Below are 17,978 nucleotides of genomic sequence, written 5' to 3'. Positions count from 1 at the left end.
AGAGGAGCTGGATGTGGAGGTTGGTGGCCCATTTATCATATCTCCGCCCTCCAGTGTTGCGGCTCCCAGGAGGGCGGCTCTTTAAAATGCCCCAAACCTCCTTCTGGCTGGCGCCTTTTTTCCTTTATCTGCACGAGACGCGGCACACGTGCTTCATATAGGACACGCTCGGGACGAACTCCTCATCCTGCTGGTAAGGAAAAAAAAACCTCAAAGTTTATCCGCCTCGTGTTTAAAGGTCGGACATTTCCCCCCGGTTAGTGGCTGAAAGCTGCTGGCGGAGCTGCATGCGCTGGGGTTTTAAATGGGCGGGCTTGTGTGTTTCTGACGACTAAAAGCTGTAGCCTATAGACCAGCGCGGGGCTCTGCAACACGGTGCGACTCAGCCGGGTTAAACCAAACAATCCTGCTCGCATTTCGGGACGTGGGGGCGAATAAACGAGGGGAAACGGGTGAGTTTAGGGGGAAAAGGGGGGACGGAGACGAGGCGAAGCGCGCTGATTCACGTGGTCGACGGACGGACCTGAACGCGTCTGTAGTCGGAGCGCTGCACGCGTTTAACACATAAAGCTGCTCTCGTTGCAACTTTGCTCGTATTTTATGTCGCATTTGAGAAATTAAGTGAGAAATGGAGTGAGAGAGAATGAGCCCAGCTCGAGCACTCATTCACCCCGGTGTGCGTGTGTGTTCGTGTGTGTGCGGGCGAGCACACAGCAGCCATTGTGTGCTGGGCGGCCGCGGTGTGGGCTTCAGGTGCAGGCCCGAGCGTCGGACACGAGAGCTTCGGGCGAGCGGGGCCTCGCTATCGCTGAGATACGGGCGAAGGAAGGAGGCTCTTCGGTGCAGACTCCTTTTTCCTTTTTTTCCCCCCTCTCTCTTGTGCAGCATCGTGCAGCCAGGTTCCGTGTCTTGTCCGTGCAGCACGTCGGCGGGTGTAATGCAGCGCTGACGGGACAGAAATAGACCTGGGAAATAAGCGCGGATTAATCGAGTTTAGCGCGTAAAGCGGTGCTCGGTTTAGGTCGGTGGTTTATTTTCGTGGGCTTTTGTTTTTCCTCCTTCTGGCGATCACCCGGAGTTGGGTAGCCGGTTAACTTCCTACCGCGTGTGCCGGGTACAATTTCGACGCCTCATCTTGCAAAGATAGACCTAACATTGTGATTTCTCCCTTCTCCCTCCCCACCCAACCCCCTTCTGTTTTTTCCATAGGTTTGAAAACCTGAGCAAACATGAGCGACAAGGGGACAGTCTCACCGAAAGACAAGGAGGCGACAGAGAAGAGAGGGCGTGGAAGACCCCGCAAGACGCCCGAGGCCAAGGTCTCCGACGTGAGTACTGCTGTTTCCTCATGTTATGTCGGGGGATTACTGTGTAATGGGGACTACAGGGACCCAAACAGCCCTTCATCCACCTCCCTTGCAGCCAGTGCTGCAACAAAACTTGCACGTCCAGTAACTCAATACCTTTGAAGGAGTTTGAACCCCCTCCCCCCCCCAAACCACATCCCCTCCCTATGTAATGGATGACATAGCAGAGTGTCTCATATACATGTCAGTCAGCCGGCCGTGTGTTGCTGCTGAATGGCTGCGTTGCTAAGAGCCGCGGCTGTAAACATGGTAGATGTGCAACAGCGGGCAGGTCAGCCATGACACGGCACACAACCACAAGTGACGCATGAATGAGACGCACGAGCGCTGAAATGTACTGCAACTATTATGAGAGGTGTGAGTGTTTTTCTGTGCCATGCTGTTTTGGGTTTCTGAGTTTTTTCGGCGAATCGCCGTGTTGACGTACGTGTCGAGTCAGTTCCACGTGCTTTTCTGTGATGGTGATTATGATTTTGTGTGATCTTTCAGGAACCCAGTGGATCCCCGACTCCAAAGAGGCCCAGAGGGCGGCCGAAGGGCAGCAAGAACAAGGCATCGGGCAAGGGCAAAGTGAGTAATGGTTGTTGTTGTTTTCCCCCTGCAGAGACTAGTGCAGCATCCTAAGGTGGAGGGGTTGCAGCGTGGAGGACGACGTAGTCGGCCCCCCATTGCAAATGCTGTCCCATCTTTTTCTTGCAAACCCTTTCCTGTTTCAACACCATGCGCCGCTTTACGGTTGTAGCAACAGCTAAAGTTGTTCCCCTTTAAAGGGACGTCAAGCTGTTACTATTTGATAAATTTATTGGCTACAGTTTGGTGGCTTCCTCCTCCAGGTGTCAGAAATACACCCGGCTCCAGTCCGCCGTTGAAAGAAAACAAAACAAAAAAAAAGAAAACAACTTTGGTTTACTGCCTTCTTTTTTTCTTTTTATTGAGGGGGATGCTCATCCTGTACTTCCTGCCCCCCAGCTTCCTGCAGCTTGTCGCGTAAGAGTGCCTTGCAGGTGCAAAGGCCGCCAGACTGTTTCCAAGCTGACACTAAGCACCCCTCCGCCCCCAGACCAGCACACAGCCCTAGTTCTTCTCCGCCTGTTGTCTCCATAGCAACATCAGATTTTTTTTTTTTTCTCCCTCACCCCGGCCCTCCACCTCCCCCGTGTTCTCTATCTCCACTGCTATGCATGGGAAAGGGAGCGATGGAGGGAGTTCAGGACGCACACGCACGTACTGATATAGGTTTGGAGGCGAGGGGCCGAGCTGCCGAGGGCTTGTGTCTCCGCTCAGTTTCACCAGCTGTCTCTGAGCCTCAGACCAGGTGGCCAGCGAACTGGAGTGCCCTGTGTGCAGTTCCTGTCGGCCTTCCAGATAATAGCCAATGAACCCAATGCCCCCTTTCTTTCTATTGCATTGCAGAGGCGCGGCCGCCATCTACTGGAGGCCGGGGGTAGGGTCTCTGTAGAAGCAGGGGGGAAAAAAAACAAAAATAGAATGACAGCAGAAGTTTTGGTACTTGAAAACTCTTGGCTGCAGCTCAGCGAGTTGCAGAGCGTGTGATCGCCCCGTTGACCTTGTGCCGTTTTCCTTTCACAGAGGGCAACAGCAGCCCCATCTGCAGGGGGGAAACGCAGGGGAAGACCTAAGAAGGAGGTAAGAGCGCCGGCAACACACGAGTCCTCACATTTGCTCAACTATTCCCCTCCAATTGAATTATGATTGGTATGACTGTCTGCAGGGCGGAATTGCATTTTCTTAATTCCCTTCCCCCCAGAGCAGTCGCTTTTTAATTCATTGACTATTTTGGTTCTCGTGGTCCCTCGGAGCGACTACTTGTTTATTTGAAGTCTTCAGCCCGCTTATGCTAGAATATAGGAAGTATTCTTAGCCGGAGCGCTCGTTCCCGTGCCAGACCTCAAACGGCATGTGTTGACCCCGGGAAGACATTGCGGTTTTGTAGTAACATTCTGCTACATGCGCGAGCGGTTAGGGCGTACTTTAAAAAAAGATATCTGAATTGCATTAGTCACAGAGAGGAATGACCCACGGTTTCCTCCCCTCCCCCTGCTGGCCCAAACCGTTTTTATGAATGAATATCTCGGGCAGGGCGAGTGTGTGTGGAGCGAAAGGCAGGATGCCTCACTGTGACTCAACAGCGATGACTCACTTTTCACTACAGATGCTTCACCCTTCCCAGGGGGGTTTTGCGTGCCACTGCGGTTTCTCCAAGATTCATTTATTTCATGCTAGTGTTTAGGGATATTTTGGAGTGGGGAAAGGGGAGGGGCTGTCACACTGGAGCATAACTCTGTTTTTCTGTCACAGGTGAAGGAAGAAAAGGCAGAGTCATCCGAGGAGGAAGAGGAGGAAGAGGACCAGTAATTCAGCGCATGCTACCTCACTCAACATACTGACTTACTGTTAACCAGAAGTGGGCTGTATCTCCAACACCAGTGCCACCACATGACCACTGTTCACGACAAAGCCCCCCTTAACCAAAGGCGGGTCAACACAGTACATTTATCATGCAGCAGCACTGGATAGAAAGGACTTGTTCAAACATAGTTTTAAGAATAACATGAATGATAATGGCCCTTTTCTCTACATGTCATGTATCAAAAGTCTCTTATACTGGACAAAGTGTGCTCTGCGGAGTCTGGACATGGTTTTTTTTTTTCTTTCTTCCCCTCCCCTAAATGGTTTTTAGGATACTTTCTCTGCTTAATGTTATTAGTTGTACCTGCATCTGAGATGGTGGGGCATCCTCTTTTTTTTTTTTTTTTTTTTACTGGACAAAGGTGAATTTTACCCATTTGCTATATATTTTTTCTGTTTTGTTCGAGTGGTTAACGTGTCCTTTGCGTCATATCATAGATGGAGTTGAGCTTCAGTGTTTAGGATGGGGTGACTGATGGTAGAAATGTCTGTTCCATGTCTGGTGGCCCGGATCGTGACGTCTACACCCACGTTTTTTTTCTGTTTTAAGGACAGTTTAGGTTCAGCGATGGCTCTCAGTCCCCGGTGCAGTGTGGAGATGGTAGTGTACTGTTGGACATCAGAATCTTCTGATCGGATGGTTTTTGTTCCTCAAAATCGCATCTTTATTTTTTAAGTGTGCTGCTTTTTCCTATAACTCGATTCTCTTCGGTATGTGTTTTTAAAGGAGTGTTGGCAGAGTTCTAGCCTGAAAGTCATCAGTGTCATTTCTTCAGGGAGCTTTTACGAATGCTGTTACATTGGCTTCTTTGTCTTCACTCGGTCCTGTATTTTTTTCTAAATACTCAATCACTTAAGGCAAACCGCAATTAGTCAAACAAGAAGTTCGATTGTAGTAGTGGATAGTTGGTGGCACTGCTATCCGACAGGGCTGTACTTGTGTGTGTGTGTGTGTGCGTGCGTGCCCGTATGTGTGTATATATTTCTCTCCCTCCATTCCATTGGACTCTCACTGCTTCACCCAACGTCGTCAGTCTCGTCACTTCATAGCACCGTTCTAAACTTTTCTTAGTCCTCTTAAGATTTGTCGTATGCCGTCTGCTACAGAAACAAAAATGCTCGTGTCTTCAAAGTGTCAGGGAACCCGCAGTCACAGTCCACTTAACTGGGTTTTTCCACAAACCTAAGCTGCTACAACCTCAGTTACAGAACCCGGAAAACTGCAAACAGGCCACACAAAGCCTGGGACTTCATACCTCACTCAACAGCTTACTTTACCATATGATTGCATTTAACTAGTTGTGTCCGTCTGTCTTTTTTTTTTTGTGGTGTAACTTTTTGGCATGAGTTGAAATTGTTATGACTTTCTTTTTCCTCTTAACCCAACTGTAACAAGGTATCTGAAGATGTTGAGTGTGATTGCGTGCATACGCTTTTTTTTTTTTTTGGGCTCGTTCATAATCGCAGCTTGCAGACAGGTTTTTTTTTTTTTGTAATGTGTGAAGAAAGTCAGGGAGACCTGTCAGCTTGACGACTGTGTTCGATGACTGTGGTAGATTAGCAAGTGTGTTTTTATCCTTTTTAAAAAGAAAAAAAAAAATATCCTCTGGTGCACTGAAATGTTGGTTCAAAGTTTTTTTCTTTTCATGGACAAGTGTGTGTTTGTGTGTGTGTGCGTGTGTGCAGACTGGGCGCTCCTCTCACTGTTCTGTTGGCTGCCATTCGTCTGGCATTACCACCACCCCCAGCCACCCGTGACATTCTCATTATCATCAGTTCGTTTTTGTTTGTTTCTTTTGTCCTTTTCAATCCTTTCAACTACTCAGTATCATTTTACATAGAAACAACATGCATCTATTGATTTATATACTGTAAACTCAATAGGATGGGATTTTTTTTTTTTGATGTACACATATATAAATGTACAATGTCTATATTTCTATGGTGCCCTACAATTTGTATCGGAAATGGTCAATAAAGAGAATTTTTCTTTGTCTTTTTTTTTCTTCACAAGTGCCGTTTATTACAAACTTCATCTGAGGGTTAGTGGAAATGGTGAATGCAGCTCAGAAAACAAAAAAAAGTGGTCAACTTTTATTCAACATCCTTAATCTTAAAGCAACTGTACAACTGAATCTGAAAGGAGAAAAACTTTGTACCGGTGCTCCCAATATTGCATTTGCCATTTACATCAGTAGTTTCCTCAACAAGTGCCACCTGGTACAAAAATATTCAACACAAAAAGCAATCCTGATTTTTTTTTTTTGCACAGATTAAATTAAGAATTACATATTTCATCTTTAGATTTTGAAAAAAATCCCATGTGTAGAAACTCATATTTCTGGGTCCAGAGAATTACGGTATACTCAAGCACCAATACATGTGATGCATCTATAAAATTCTCTGTTCAGTAGTACTTCTATTCAACCACTTGGTTTACATTCAGCGAAAGCAAGGCAATAAAACTGAAGTTCCTACACGAGGGGGAAGAACAGGTTTCCTGAGCGCCTGATACAGTCAGATCAATGGAATTCATCTTAACAGATTACTCACAAGTAACTTCACTGCTGCCGTGCCTTATAGACAGGACATGCTTTGGGCACTAGTCATGGCTAAAGAGATGAGTCTAAGTTGCTGTTTATGTCTAAATGTGGCATTTCAAGCCATTAATAAGTCTCAGGGTCTGGCAAAACCACAAGAAAGTGCATTCCAAGGTAACTACTTTAATTCTGTAGGCAACTTAAAAATGAAGGAGAGCTGTTCAAACATGTGACTCGAAAGGAAACCAAAAAGGTAACAAAACTGGTCTTGGGAGCCCACTCGCACTCGATCAGTTTCACCGAAACAAAGCAGTAACGCAAACAACCCCTGCACCAAAACCAACCCGAACAGGCTTGTTTTGTTTTATAAACTAGTGCAACAACATTCATAGTCTCACCACACTGAACACAGGCAGCGCCTCACGATCGGCAGAAATGCCTACTGCAACCCACAGGAACAACGCTTCTTACCACATGTCATCCACAGCATTATCAATGTAAACAAGAGACTCAACGCGTGTGAGCCTGCATCTCCTGCCTTCTGGGACTCTGACGTTATCAACTACCACACTAAAAACATGTCGTATAAATAGTTTCAAATAAATAAGTCAGAGGCATGCAGGTTTGGCATCAGAACTGCACGGATGAGCAATCGATCTGCATGTAACACAGGACAAATAAAGGGCTTTTCAGGGATAAATGGCAAAAAAGGAGCACAGACAGGGATAGTGGTGAGTGTGAGTTAAAAGATGACTGATTTCTGAGAAGATTGTCCCGTCATTCTCCAATACTCTCCCCGCTGGGCTTCACCGTCGTCATGCATTCACATCTTTGGCCAGAAGAGGACGCTTCTGCTGATAACTTTGAGCCCAACTCTGAATGATCTGAAACCAAGAAACACGCAAGAAAAGTTTAGATTAATGACATCCGGGACATGCTGCAGTCCCCAGGACCCTGGAGGGGATGGGTTGGGTAAAGAACAAGGAATGGATGGATTAAACATCAATGATTTTTGTCACTGGTAGAAAATAGAAGTTGACCTATGTGGGATTTACTAATTTATAATCTTAGGAAAGAAATCGAAATAAACTTCAGGTCAATAGTTTGAATGACTGGTTTAAAAAAAAAAAGAAAATAAAAAGGGGCAGAATACATTTTAGGAAACTGAAATCAAAGCTGACTGCAAACATCACCTTACCTGAACAGTAAAACTTCCTGAGTTTGGACGCAGCAATAGTGCCACCTGGCGTTTCTCAGGAGTCAGTGCAGGAATCACGTTTGTGGCACAGGAGAGAAAACGGCTGAACCTGCTCACTACTCACTAACTTCTGATTTAAATATTACATCTGCCAGTTTGGAGTGCTGACAAATGTTTGAGGACGTTTTCAATGAAACATTTTCTTCTTATATACATAACATTATATTATTATATTCATCATTATATACTACAAGTATCCCACAATCCAGCGTGACAAGTAGGTAGAAGCAATCAATTTATACCATGATGCAAATGCACATAACATTTCATGATGGTTTCAAGCAGTTTCTCAGCTTTCTTAGATATCACCGGAGGAAACAGCAATTGTTTGTTTAGTAATCCGTTTTTTCCCTATTTCTTAAAACACAAGACATCTTTTATGTCATCAAAACCATTAAATGTTAGAAAGTTTATTATATACACAGTACAGACCAAAAGTTTGGACACCTTCTCATTCAAACACATGGGAAAGTGCGTCCAAACTTTTGGTCTGTACTGTGTGTGTGTGTGTGTATATGTGTATATATATATATATATATATATATATATATATATATATATATACGCACATACATACACACATACACGTATGTATATGTGTTTATATAAATAAACACATGGTCAGAATAATTAAGGAATAGATGATACATGAACAGATAAGCTGCATACATTGTTAGACACAGCAATTCATTTATTTCGACTGAAAAAAAAAAGTATAATATTTGTACATAAATGTGATATACAGTATATGTTTATATAGCTGAGATTTGGGCTATTCATTCATTCTTACCAACTTATTTTAATGAGAAAGATGGCATCAAGAAAAGGAAGGAAGATTTAACAATCTGACCTCATAAAAAAAAAGAAGACTCATCTTCAGGAACATTTGATCCATAAGCCCCTTTAAAGGCAGATAATACGCAAAGCAACCTGTTCCTGCTTTCCTCTTTCTGGGGGATCATCCTGTTCTGCTGTATGTTTTATGTCGGGCGTCCTTCCTGATGTGACCCTCCCATTCGTCTGGGCTCGGGCCCGGCACCATGACAACGGTTTGTGACCCATTAGTGGCTGGTTTTTAAAAAAAAGGAGGTCAACGTGGGGCTCGGTGTCCTGCCTACGGACATTTTGACCATGACGGCTCGGAGATAAACTCTGAGACTCTTCGGTTAGTGGACACGCCACCACTACTACCCTCTTAAAGACAGACAATATTAGAATATTTGAACCCCCAGAGAGGTTTGTGGTCTTTAAGGGAGCTTTCTTTGGGTTTGGTGCAATTATCTAACAGCAAGCCTGCGTTTTGACAGAAGACATCTTGAATATTTGTCCATCTTATTAAAACCAAAAGCAGCTGCGGTAAGGTGTAAAAGAGATGCAAGGCTTGCAAAAACATAGTGTTGCAACATTACTACTTATTAATATTTGTACTTAAACTGTTGCAGGGGTGAATCTATGTGGAAGAGGAAGAAACCAACTCATTTTGAGGAACTACTGAACTCAATGGTCGCAGTGTTGACAGAATCGCACACTTTAACATGATTTAGAAATGAAAGATAGCTGAGGATCCTATCACCCAGTTGTGACAATCAATTTCCACATTTGCAGGTGACCCCGTCACAGAGAGAACAGTAAATATTTGTGCATCTTACCCTCGTGTCCTCCTCTCTCCACAGAATTTCCTGCTCGGCCTCATGGAGCTCTTCTGAAGGATCATACGAGTAAACTGGTAACAACTGATGGCGAAGCCTGTCGATTCTGACGAGAAAGAGAGCAGCGGTTACTGATTTACCAAGTGAAATGAGGCAAACAAGTTTAACAGGGACGCTCTGAGCCGAGAGATCAATACAGATAGTTACGGCTCACCTTCTTTTCCTACGGACGTACAATATCTGGAAGAGAAGATAAGATGATCGGTGTTAACGTGCAGTCTGTGCAGGAAGATTTCTCAAGTTTTTGAAGTCTCGGTGCGCTACACAGCCAGAAATCTGAGCAGCATCCGTCTGAGCGGGTCATCCGATGCCACACATTCCACCTAACCACTTACCACAGCAGCAGCGATCCCAGTGATGGTGATGAGGAAGAAGGGCACCAGCACGTAGGCCACTGTCACGGCCCCATCCACGGTGGCAGGGGGCTGGGTGGTGCTGTTCATGGTGAGCTGCAGCGGTGGGGGGCCGGAGGGCAGCCGGTGCAGGACCTGAGCAGGAAACCCTCTCTAAAGCCCTCTCTAGAGCCCTCTCTCAGGCAGCCAGGCAGAAGAGCTGTCCCCTTGTTTACGCCTCATCCTCGCTGCTCATGTGACTCCCACATGGTCCCGCCGCCTCCCTAATCAGCGACAAATCTGAGGGGACAAGCAATGAAAAGAATGTTCACACAATTACCTGCCTTTCAACACCCTGCAAAAATCACACGATGGCTGCAAAAAGGTTATAAAAGGGCAAACATGCGATGTGAACAGGACCTGACTAAAAGAGACCAACACAATAAGGGTTTAACGAGGTCAATTCAACACAGTCAAACTGTATATTTCGTGTTAGCAAGCGACTCTTTGCTGCAGACAGATGATTAAAAAGGTCATTTTTAAACAGTCTTCTATTTTAAGGCAAATTATGTGGATTAAAACCTAAGTTTGCATCAGTGAGAGCTTCCTAAAGCTGCAGCAGCTGTGACTGTCATCCTCCTCCGCCTCCACCAGCTAACTGCGCTAGTCCACAATCAGCTGCATCATGGTGTGAATAACACACACCGACAGTCCTGCTGAAGACCAAGACGACACCTAGCCACGCATATAAGGTGTCCTTTTTGCTTTGCATGAATTGTAGGTAGTTGTAACTCACCTCTGGGAGACTCCTCCAGCAGAAAGCTTGTGTCAGCAGCAGCAGCAGCGCATTAAACTTCCGCCTGCAGCAGCAGCAGCGTGACCTCCAGCTGAGCCCTTCAAAATAAAAGCCTCTTTAACATAAGTGTCGTTTTCAGGATTATAAACGTAGCAAAAAAAGTAAGGACATTTGTCTTTGGTAGACTCGAGTATTTATTTATTGTAACAATGTTTCTGGGTAATAAATCGTCGTATACCGTTAGAAAGCTTGTTCATATCCCTTGTAAATGGTGCCTAAATAATGAATTAAAAAACTGTATGTTCAATAAATAAATTTAAAACGATGTATAAATCCAATATAATCGAAAGATACAGAACATTAGTGTAATAAAACTATATATATATATATATATATATATATATATATATATATATATTTTTTTTTTTTTTATTTATTTATTTATTTTTTCCATACTATATGAAACGATTATCATAATAAGAATAATTGTTGTTGTAATAATAATATTTATATAGGCCTACCAAAAAATGTAATGATTTGTCTTTGGTTTGCTGTTGTTTTCACTCTTCTAGAGATTGTTTTTGTTTCCTCTAAGCATTGTTTATTTACTTTCTCTGTTAGTTGTTTTTCTGAGATCCGTCTTCTGTTTGTTTTTTACTTGATTTTTCTGTCATATTTACGTTTGTCTTCCTTCTTGTTTTGCATGTGTGTTTACCTTGCTGTTTTTTTTGTTGTTGTAGATTTTTTGTCCTTGTTGTATTAGTATCAACTATGAAGTAAACAAAGTTAAAAAGGGTAGGCACAATAAGCTTAGGCTTCAGCATACACCTTTTGGTCGGTTTATTCCTTACTTCTATTTTTTTAAATTTCTTTCCTACAAAAGGAAATGAAATGCAATGTATTGTATCAATTGAAACTGATCGACCAAATAAACTAAACTAAAAACATTTGTAAGGAACATGCATTTGTGGGATGAGCTGCAGAGCTGAGTGTGTGGGTTGTGCCCATGACAAATTTGCCAAATCTTCTCTGCCAATGTCAAACAGCTTATTTTGCTGTTGCAATTGACTTATGCACTAGTGTTTGCAATACGTTCACTGGAATCTGAATATGTGGAGGAACATTATGTTCAGGGGTGCACACAAGCCGGGACTCCAGGGCTAGTCTACTGCACGTTTTAGATGTTTCCCTGCCTCAAAACAACCCTGATAGACAAGGCTGTGTCACCAACAGAGTTGTGTAAACCTTGATGACATGTTGATGACGACCAGTGATTAGAATCAGGTGTGTTGAAGACAGGGAAACATCTAAAACGTGCAGTAGACTAAACCTGGAGTCCCGGCTTGTGTGCACCCCTGATTATGTTCACATTAGAGTAAAATCTTGTGGTGGAGGCAATGTGATGGCGTGGGGCGGCATCTCCCTGACTGGAAAAACGAGGCTTGTCATTGTTGGAGGCAATCTCAATTCAGAGAGATATTGAGAGGAGATTCTGCAACCAGTAGCAATCCCTTATCTCCATTCTGGGACCAAACTCTATCCTCCAAGATGACAACACTTGCCCACACAGAGGGGGTTTATCAGAGACTACCTGCAGGACTTGGAGAGGAGAGGATGGAGACCTGCCAGCAGTCCTGACCTCAACCCCATTGAACACTTTTGAGATCAGCTTGGGTGTGCAGTTGGTGCCAGAGTGACCAACACAACCACATTGGCTGACTTGAGACAAATGCTGGTTGAAGTGTGGGATCCATCCCACAGCATTGTGTGACCAGGCTGGTGACCAGCGTGAGCAGGAGGTGCCAGGCTGTTGTGACTGTGTTTGGTTCTTCCACACGCTACTGAGGCTCCTGTTTGTTTAATGGATAAATCGTTAAAATTGCCAATATGTTTTGTTTCTTCAAACTTCAGTCATACAATCCACCAAATAGCAAACAAGATTCAAAGTTGTTTAGCATTGGCAGAGAAGATTTGGCAAATCTTTCACATCTCAGCTCTGCTGCTCATGCCATAAATACACGTTCCTTACAAATGTGTAACCATTTAAAAGGGAAATAAACTGGCCTTCCAACAGTATAAGATTTATAGGCAAGAAGCATTGTTACAAACAAGAAATAATTAACCAAAAACAAATGTCCTTACTTTTTGTGCTAAGTTTATTTACAGTTCCATGTTTCACAGTAATGGTGACAAAGGCAACGAGCATGAAACAAACGTTCCTAAATTTCATTTCTATTAAGTAAAGGGACTTTTGTGAAGGAAAAAAAAAAGTACAGCCCAAGTTCCCCGAAAGTTGGTGTGCTGTGTCAAATGTAAATGGAAACAGAATGTATGATTTGCAAATATCATGAACACAAATTTTAGATAGATAGATCTTTATTGTCATGGTGGAGGTGTTCCAGTGTGGAGAGAGGGCAGCTGATGATCTTCTGGGCAGTGGTGATGAGTCCTGACCCTCTGGAGGTCTTTCCTCTGAGCTGCTGTACAGCTGCTGGACCAGATGCAGATACAGTACATCATAATTCTCTCGATGGAGGCTCGGTAGAAGGACACCAGCAGCCTCTGTGTGATGTTCTCCCTCCTGAGGATCCTGGGGAAGTACAGTCTCTGCTGGGCCTTTTTATTCACAACAGAACATAAACCACATATCAGATGCTGAAGCCGAGACATTTTGCCTTTTCATGGAAAATATCAGCTCATTTTGAATTTGATGGCTGTAACATATCTCAAAATGTTGGAACAGGGTGATGTACCATCGTGTAGAATCTGTAAACATCTGGGAAGTGAGGAGACCAAGTGCTGGAGTTTTTGGGGAGGAACGTTGACCCATTCTTGTCTGATGCAGGATTTTATCAGCTCAATAGTCCTGGGCTTTTTTGATTTCACGATGCTCCAAATGTTTTCGTTGGTGACCAGTTCCACACCCAGCCTCTTCTCCTGGGATACCATGCTGTTGTGAGTGCAGTATGTGTTTCAGCATTGTCTTGCTGAAATAGGCAAGGCCTTCCCTGAAAGAAATGTTGTCTGGAGCGGAGCAGATCTTGCTCTAAAACCTCTTTGTACTTTTCAGTGCCGACTGTGTCTTTCCAGGAGGAAGCTGCCCACGCCATGGCCCCGCATGCACCCCCATAACATCACAGATGGAAGCTGTTGAACTGTGTTGATAGCAGGCTGGATGGTCCCTCTTCTCTGTGGTCTGCAGGACGCAGCGTCAATGGTTTCCAAAAACAACTTTTGGTTCATCACACCACAGAACAGTTTACCATTTTGCCTGAGGCCATTTTTAATGAGCTTTGGTCCTGAGAACACGGCAGCGTTTTCATGTTCACATATGACTTCTTCTCTGCATGATAGATGAGTAAACTGATTTTGTGGATTGTATGACAAATTGTGTTCACAGACGGTGATCTTTGGAAGTGTTCCTGGGCTCATGCAGTGATTCCCTGTAGAGAATCATGTCTGTTTTTAATGCCGTACTGCCTGAAGGCCCAGAAATCATGTGAGCATCCAGTTTTGACCTTCAACCTTGTCCCTTACACACAGAGATTCCTGAATCTTTTGATGATATTGTACACTGTAGGTGGCTTACTAAACAATTACTCAAACAGCTCCTGCCTACCTTCACTCCTTCATCCAGAGCTACACTCCCTCTCCACAGCCAGTGCCAGACTTTTCTCCTCCATTGTTCCCCGATGCTGGAACGACCTACCAAACTCTGTCTGATCTGCAGGGTCTGTACCTACTTTTAAGAGCAAGCTAAATACTCAGCTCTTTAAGGAGCATTCCTGCATCTAGTAAACTTCTCTGCTCATCAGATTGAGTTAGAAGATTTGCATGACTCAGCACTGAGAAAGCTGCAGGCACTAGAGGATATTATGATGGTGAATTTAAAAACTAGTTTTGCTGAATAATGAGAAAAAAACAACAACAACAACAACAACAATAATCCTCTAGCACTAGCATTGCAGCTCCTGTGTCCAACTGGACTACAGCAGTCTGACCAGCACTGATCCAACTGGACCCTCCTATGGGATTTCTTGCTTGTGTTGTTCTCTCAGATGTAAGTCGCTACTACGGTAGTAGTATTAGTAGTATTAGTAGTAGTAGTAGTAGTAGTAGTATTAATAGTAGTAACCTTTTGTTCCCCCTGTTCCAACTTCTTTGAAATCTTTTGCTGCCATCAGCTAATTTTTTCCATGAAATGGTAAACTGTCTTAGGGGATTTGATATGTTTTTTATTTGAATAAAATACGGGTTTATGAGATTTGTAAATCATCGGAATCTGTATATGCCTCGTGGCTCCCCACGGCGTGTTTGTTGAGCCATTGTATGGCCTTTGGGAAGAAACGGTTCGGTCATTTGTTTCAGCATGTTTTTATTGACCTGTCTTGCCTGGACCAGGAGGTCAGACAGATATCAAATAGATATCGCAGTGAGAATATTCTTTTAGCACGTTTTTTGCCATAGAGAGGTTGCAGGTGTCAGCAGTGTCCTCGAGTGACTGAGGAGAGCAGCCAATAAGTCATTGAACTGTGCTGATAACCTCCACAGAGCTGTTTTATCAACTGCTGAACAGCCTGCATGCTACACTGTGATGCAATACAGTAAAAGGTCCACTACCTCTCCTGATTTTCAATAGGTTCTCTTGTTTTATTTGTGTTAGGTTATTTGCAGAACAGTACAGGCTCAGTTTGTGGGCCTCATCTCAGAAGGTGGACTTCACCCCTCCAGAAAATATTATAATCACCAGCTAATTTTATTCTGAAGATCGCGGGGTAGGTGGCTTTACAAGCTCGTCTTCAGATAGAGTAATGGACTCAGCATGTTAGGGGCCCAACCTGACAGACATCAGGATTTTATAAGATCAAAACACAGGTACTATAGGTGCAAGTGGAGACGACGAGTCGCTAAAAAGCATCCCAATATGAGACTCTCAGTGCCCCAGGTGATGGACTGTCATGTGTAGATCAATTGTGACGGCAAAGTGGTTAGACAAGGAAACTTAGATAAAAAAAACACACAATGTTTATTTACCTTTGAAATTAGAGGACAAGCAGTACTAGGAGCTCAGAACTGGCAGAAACCAGTGGCAGCCAGGTACACTTATTTACACTTCTAAGAAGTCTTGCTAGAAATTATCTTCAGGGCAGTATTGTGGTCAAAGAACCATGACTTTTATGTAGAAATAAGTACAAGCAACCAAATGCACAAAAACAAGAACTGGGTTGCAGAAAAATGGCAGTGGTTATTTTAGATTGATGACTCCAAATTTGACATATTTGGCTGCAGCAGAGGACAGTGTGTCCATAACAGGACTGGAGGGAGGTACAATAACGAGGTGAAGCATGTCGGAGGTGTCTTCGTGCTTGGATGGAGCTGGGGATTAAGTCAGGATTTATAGTGTCCCCAGTGTTGCGAAACGTACACAGCTTCATTTCGAGGAAGGCATTTTATTTACTCGAAAATGATTCAGGAGCAGGGAAAAAAACCACCCCCAAACATCCAGCCAATGTCATCAGGAGTAATCGTCACCATAAGACAGAACAAGGAGTCCTGGCAGGGATGGTAAGACCCCACAGACCCCTGATCGCAACGTCATTGAGACTGTCTGGGATGTCTTGGACACAGATAGATGTGAGGCAGCCGACATCCACAGACATGCGGTTGATTCTCCAAAACGTCTGGAGCCGAGTTCCTTCCAAACCTTTTCGCAAGCATACATAGAAGAAGTGATTCTGTTTTTAAGGTGAAAGGTGGTCACCCCAAAAAAAATCCTTCTGGTATTTCTTCAATAAAAACATATACAAGTTATTTTCGTGTTTTTGAAAGGATTCTTATTTTCCTATCTGATTTCTTGTTTGTGTTGTTCTCTCAGATGTAAGTTGCCTTTGATAAAAGCGTCTGCTAAATGACAGTAGTAGTAGTAGTAGTAATAGTAGTAGTAGTAGTAGTAATAGTAGTAGTAGTAGTAATAGTAGTAGTAATAGTAGTAGTAGTAGTAGTAGTAGTAGTAGTAATAGTAGTAGTAGTAGTAATAGTAGTAGTAGTAGTAGTAGTAGTAGTAGTAGTAGTAGTAGTAATAGTAGTAGTAGTAGTAATAGTAGTAATAGTAGTAGTAGTAGTAGTAGTAGTAGTAGTAGTAGTAGTAGTAGTAGTAGTAGTAGTAGTAGTAATAGTAGTAGTAGTAGTAGTAATAGTAGTAGTAGTAGTAGTAATAGTAGTAGTAGTAGTAGTAGTAGTAGTAGTAGTAGTAGTAATAGTAGTAGTAGTAGTAGTAGTAGTAGTAGTAGTAATAGTAGTAGTAGTAGTAGTAGTAGTAGTAGTAGTAGTACAGCACCTCTTCCCACCTAACTAGGACAATTAAGCAAATCAAAGTTACTATTACAGTGTTGACATTTATCAGCTTTTCTAGAAAATTAGTTGTCCAAATTACCGGAAAGCTCAGTAAATGGTAACATATTTAAGTCCTCATTTACTATATTTATGAGGGTATTGATGAGGTTTGTCATATGGTATCCAAAGGCGCGAGAAGCTGCTTTAGTGTTGGAGGTTACCAGAAAATTACCAGAAAGGTCTTGTCGCCCCATAAGGTACGGGAAGGTACAAATAAGATAGTTAAATGTATTGTGGGATACACAGGGAACTAGTGCATTTATCTAATGGATGAATGTGATCCGCTTTCATAGTGTTGCTGGGAACGCCTGTAAGAAGAGCCTCAGCTGTCCAACAGAGTTTCTTTTTCCAAAACCTCTGACGAAGTCATAAAATCCAGTCACGGCTGAAAGCTTGAAGAAACTTGAAGAAACTTGAAGAAACTTGCACTCTGACAGCAAAGCAGGGATAATATTGTACTATGATGATTTTTTTTAAAGTTGCTCAGGCTTCACAGTTCGGTGTTCTGGTCCCAATCAAAGAGGAGTACTAACAGTACGTACATGTAGAACATCCTCAGCCATCACAGTCCGGTCTCAGTCATCAGATTTAAACCATCACATCTCAAGATAAACCTCTGTCAGGGATCAGGAAAAAAGCTCTCATGCCTCAGGGAAACTTCTGTCTGAAATAAGGAAACCCTGTAATATATCAGGAGCTATAGTTTAAAGTAAAGAATGTATTTAATAAGTGCCAGCAGGTTCTGTGTTGGTTACACTAATGAAGATACGCTACAAAGCATCAGGCCCCTTACTGAGTACTGTACTGAGCAAAACACAGCAACTAACCTTTCTGTGTTTTCATTCAAATGTTATCTTACACTTCATTTGTTTGTGCCATTTTGATTGACAGGGGGTTGTCAAGATATTGCGTTAACTTTGGAATCACATGTAACTGTTGTGCCAGGCACTTTTTTCAAGGAAATGCTCTGGGATCACTGTCGCTGAGTTCAGCCCTAAATTACATCTCCCAGATATTTTATTTTCTTATTACTACTTTTTGGCATATTAGTATGACTTGAAATAACTGATAATCCTGCAGCAATGTCATGTTTCAACAGTTCTAGTAATTACATATACTGAAGCTTTAATCAGTAAAACATAAAGAAACATCT

The 17,978-nt window shown here is 43.2% G+C and overlaps 2 protein-coding genes across 5 annotated transcripts; one reads left to right on the top strand and one right to left on the bottom strand.

Annotated features, from left to right (window-relative positions):
- The first annotated feature begins 48 nt into the window (after nt 1-48).
- On the top strand, nt 49-5,794 carry hmga1a (high mobility group AT-hook 1a). Of its 4 annotated transcripts, none has more exons than XM_061735442.1 (5): nt 49-193; nt 1,210-1,328; nt 1,857-1,937; nt 2,958-3,014; nt 3,687-5,794. In XM_061735442.1, exons 2-5 carry the CDS (start codon nt 1,230-1,232, stop codon nt 3,741-3,743), a joined length of 294 nt encoding a protein of 97 aa, XP_061591426.1. In that variant the 5' UTR covers nt 49-193; nt 1,210-1,229; the 3' UTR covers nt 3,744-5,794. The 4 variants fall into 4 exon arrangements, with proteins under 4 accessions (XP_061591426.1, XP_061591427.1, XP_061591428.1 ...); XM_061735443.1 differs by lacking the exon at nt 49-193 and adding an exon at nt 330-452; XM_061735444.1 differs by lacking the exon at nt 49-193 and adding an exon at nt 872-1,021.
- A 1-nt stretch (nt 5,795) lies between these two features.
- smim29 (small integral membrane protein 29) lies at nt 5,796-10,513 on the bottom strand. The gene is made up of 5 exons (XM_061735440.1): nt 10,433-10,513; nt 9,640-9,936; nt 9,459-9,484; nt 9,245-9,350; nt 5,796-7,221 (listed from the first exon to the last, which is right to left on the bottom strand). Exons 2-5 carry the CDS (start codon nt 9,745-9,747, stop codon nt 7,153-7,155), a joined length of 309 nt encoding a protein of 102 aa, XP_061591424.1. The 5' UTR covers nt 9,748-9,936; nt 10,433-10,513; the 3' UTR covers nt 5,796-7,152.
- Between the last annotated feature and the right edge of the window lie 7,465 nt (nt 10,514-17,978).

The sequence above is a fragment of the Cololabis saira genome, chromosome 12 (assembly GCF_033807715.1).
Source record: "Cololabis saira isolate AMF1-May2022 chromosome 12, fColSai1.1, whole genome shotgun sequence".
Lineage (NCBI taxonomy): Eukaryota > Metazoa > Chordata > Actinopteri > Beloniformes > Belonidae > Cololabis > Cololabis saira.
Note: the sequence above shows the minus strand (reverse complement) of the source record. Positions and strands in the feature narration are given on the sequence as shown.

What these genes read in the sequence shown, in the direction of transcription:
- hmga1a (XM_061735442.1), top strand. Translation starts at nt 1,230, where the DNA reads ATGAGCGACAAGGGGACAGTCTCACCGAAAGACAAGGAGGCGACAGAG. An exon ending in CCGAGGCCAAGGTCTCCGAC is followed by an intron (nt 1,329 to 1,856) that starts GTGAGTACTGCT and finishes GTGATCTTTCAG; the next exon opens with GAACCCAGTGGATCCCCGAC. An exon ending in AGGCATCGGGCAAGGGCAAA is followed by an intron (nt 1,938 to 2,957) that starts GTGAGTAATGGT and finishes TTCCTTTCACAG; the next exon opens with AGGGCAACAGCAGCCCCATC.
- smim29 (XM_061735440.1), bottom strand. Translation starts at nt 9,747, where the DNA reads ATGAACAGCACCACCCAGCCCCCTGCCACCGTGGATGGGGCCGTGACA. An exon ending in TACGTCCGTAGGAAAAGAAG is followed by an intron (nt 9,351 to 9,458) that starts GTGAGCCGTAAC and finishes CTTTCTCGTCAG; the next exon opens with AATCGACAGGCTTCGCCATC. An exon ending in GGAGAGAGGAGGACACGAGG is followed by an intron (nt 7,222 to 9,244) that starts GTAAGATGCACA and finishes TCTTGGTTTCAG; the next exon opens with ATCATTCAGAGTTGGGCTCA.